Source organism: Eimeria tenella, genomic scaffold (assembly GCF_000499545.2).
Source record: "Eimeria tenella Houghton genomic scaffold, Eth_scaff2880, whole genome shotgun sequence".
Taxonomy (NCBI): domain Eukaryota; phylum Apicomplexa; class Conoidasida; order Eucoccidiorida; family Eimeriidae; genus Eimeria; species Eimeria tenella.
Window position 1 is genome coordinate 1 of NW_013542757.1, and position 265 is coordinate 265.

General features: G+C 68.7%; 1 protein-coding gene across 1 annotated transcript in view; it reads right to left on the reverse strand.

Annotated features, from left to right (window-relative positions):
• Nucleotides 1-21: 21 nt before the first annotated feature.
• The window catches only part of ETH_00036945 (ankyrin repeat-containing protein, putative), a gene marked incomplete at both ends in the record, with an annotated part of 821 nt that continues 577 nt past the window's right edge, over nt 22-265 (reverse strand). The window contains one exon of the mRNA XM_013375548.1: nt 22-263. Within this exon, the coding sequence (XP_013231002.1) occupies nt 22-263 (242 nt within the window). The remainder of the gene's footprint in view (nt 264-265) is intronic.

A 265-nucleotide genomic window follows, 5' to 3' on the forward strand; every position in this document is an offset into this window, starting at 1 on the left:
CCCGGGGGGCCCCCGGGGGGCCCCCCGGAGTGCTGCAGCAGCAGCGCAACGGCCTGGGCGACGCCAGTTGCTGCAGCATAGTGCAGCGGCGTGCGGCCAACAGCATCAGCAGCAGCAGCAGAAGCTCCGCGCTGCAGACAGAGCTTTACTATATCCACTCGGCCCAGAAAGGAGGCCCTTAGGAGGGCACTTTGGACGTCGGGGCCCCTGAGGCCGGGGGGCGCGCGCACTGCTGCTGCTGCTGTTGCTGCTGCTTTTGCTGCTG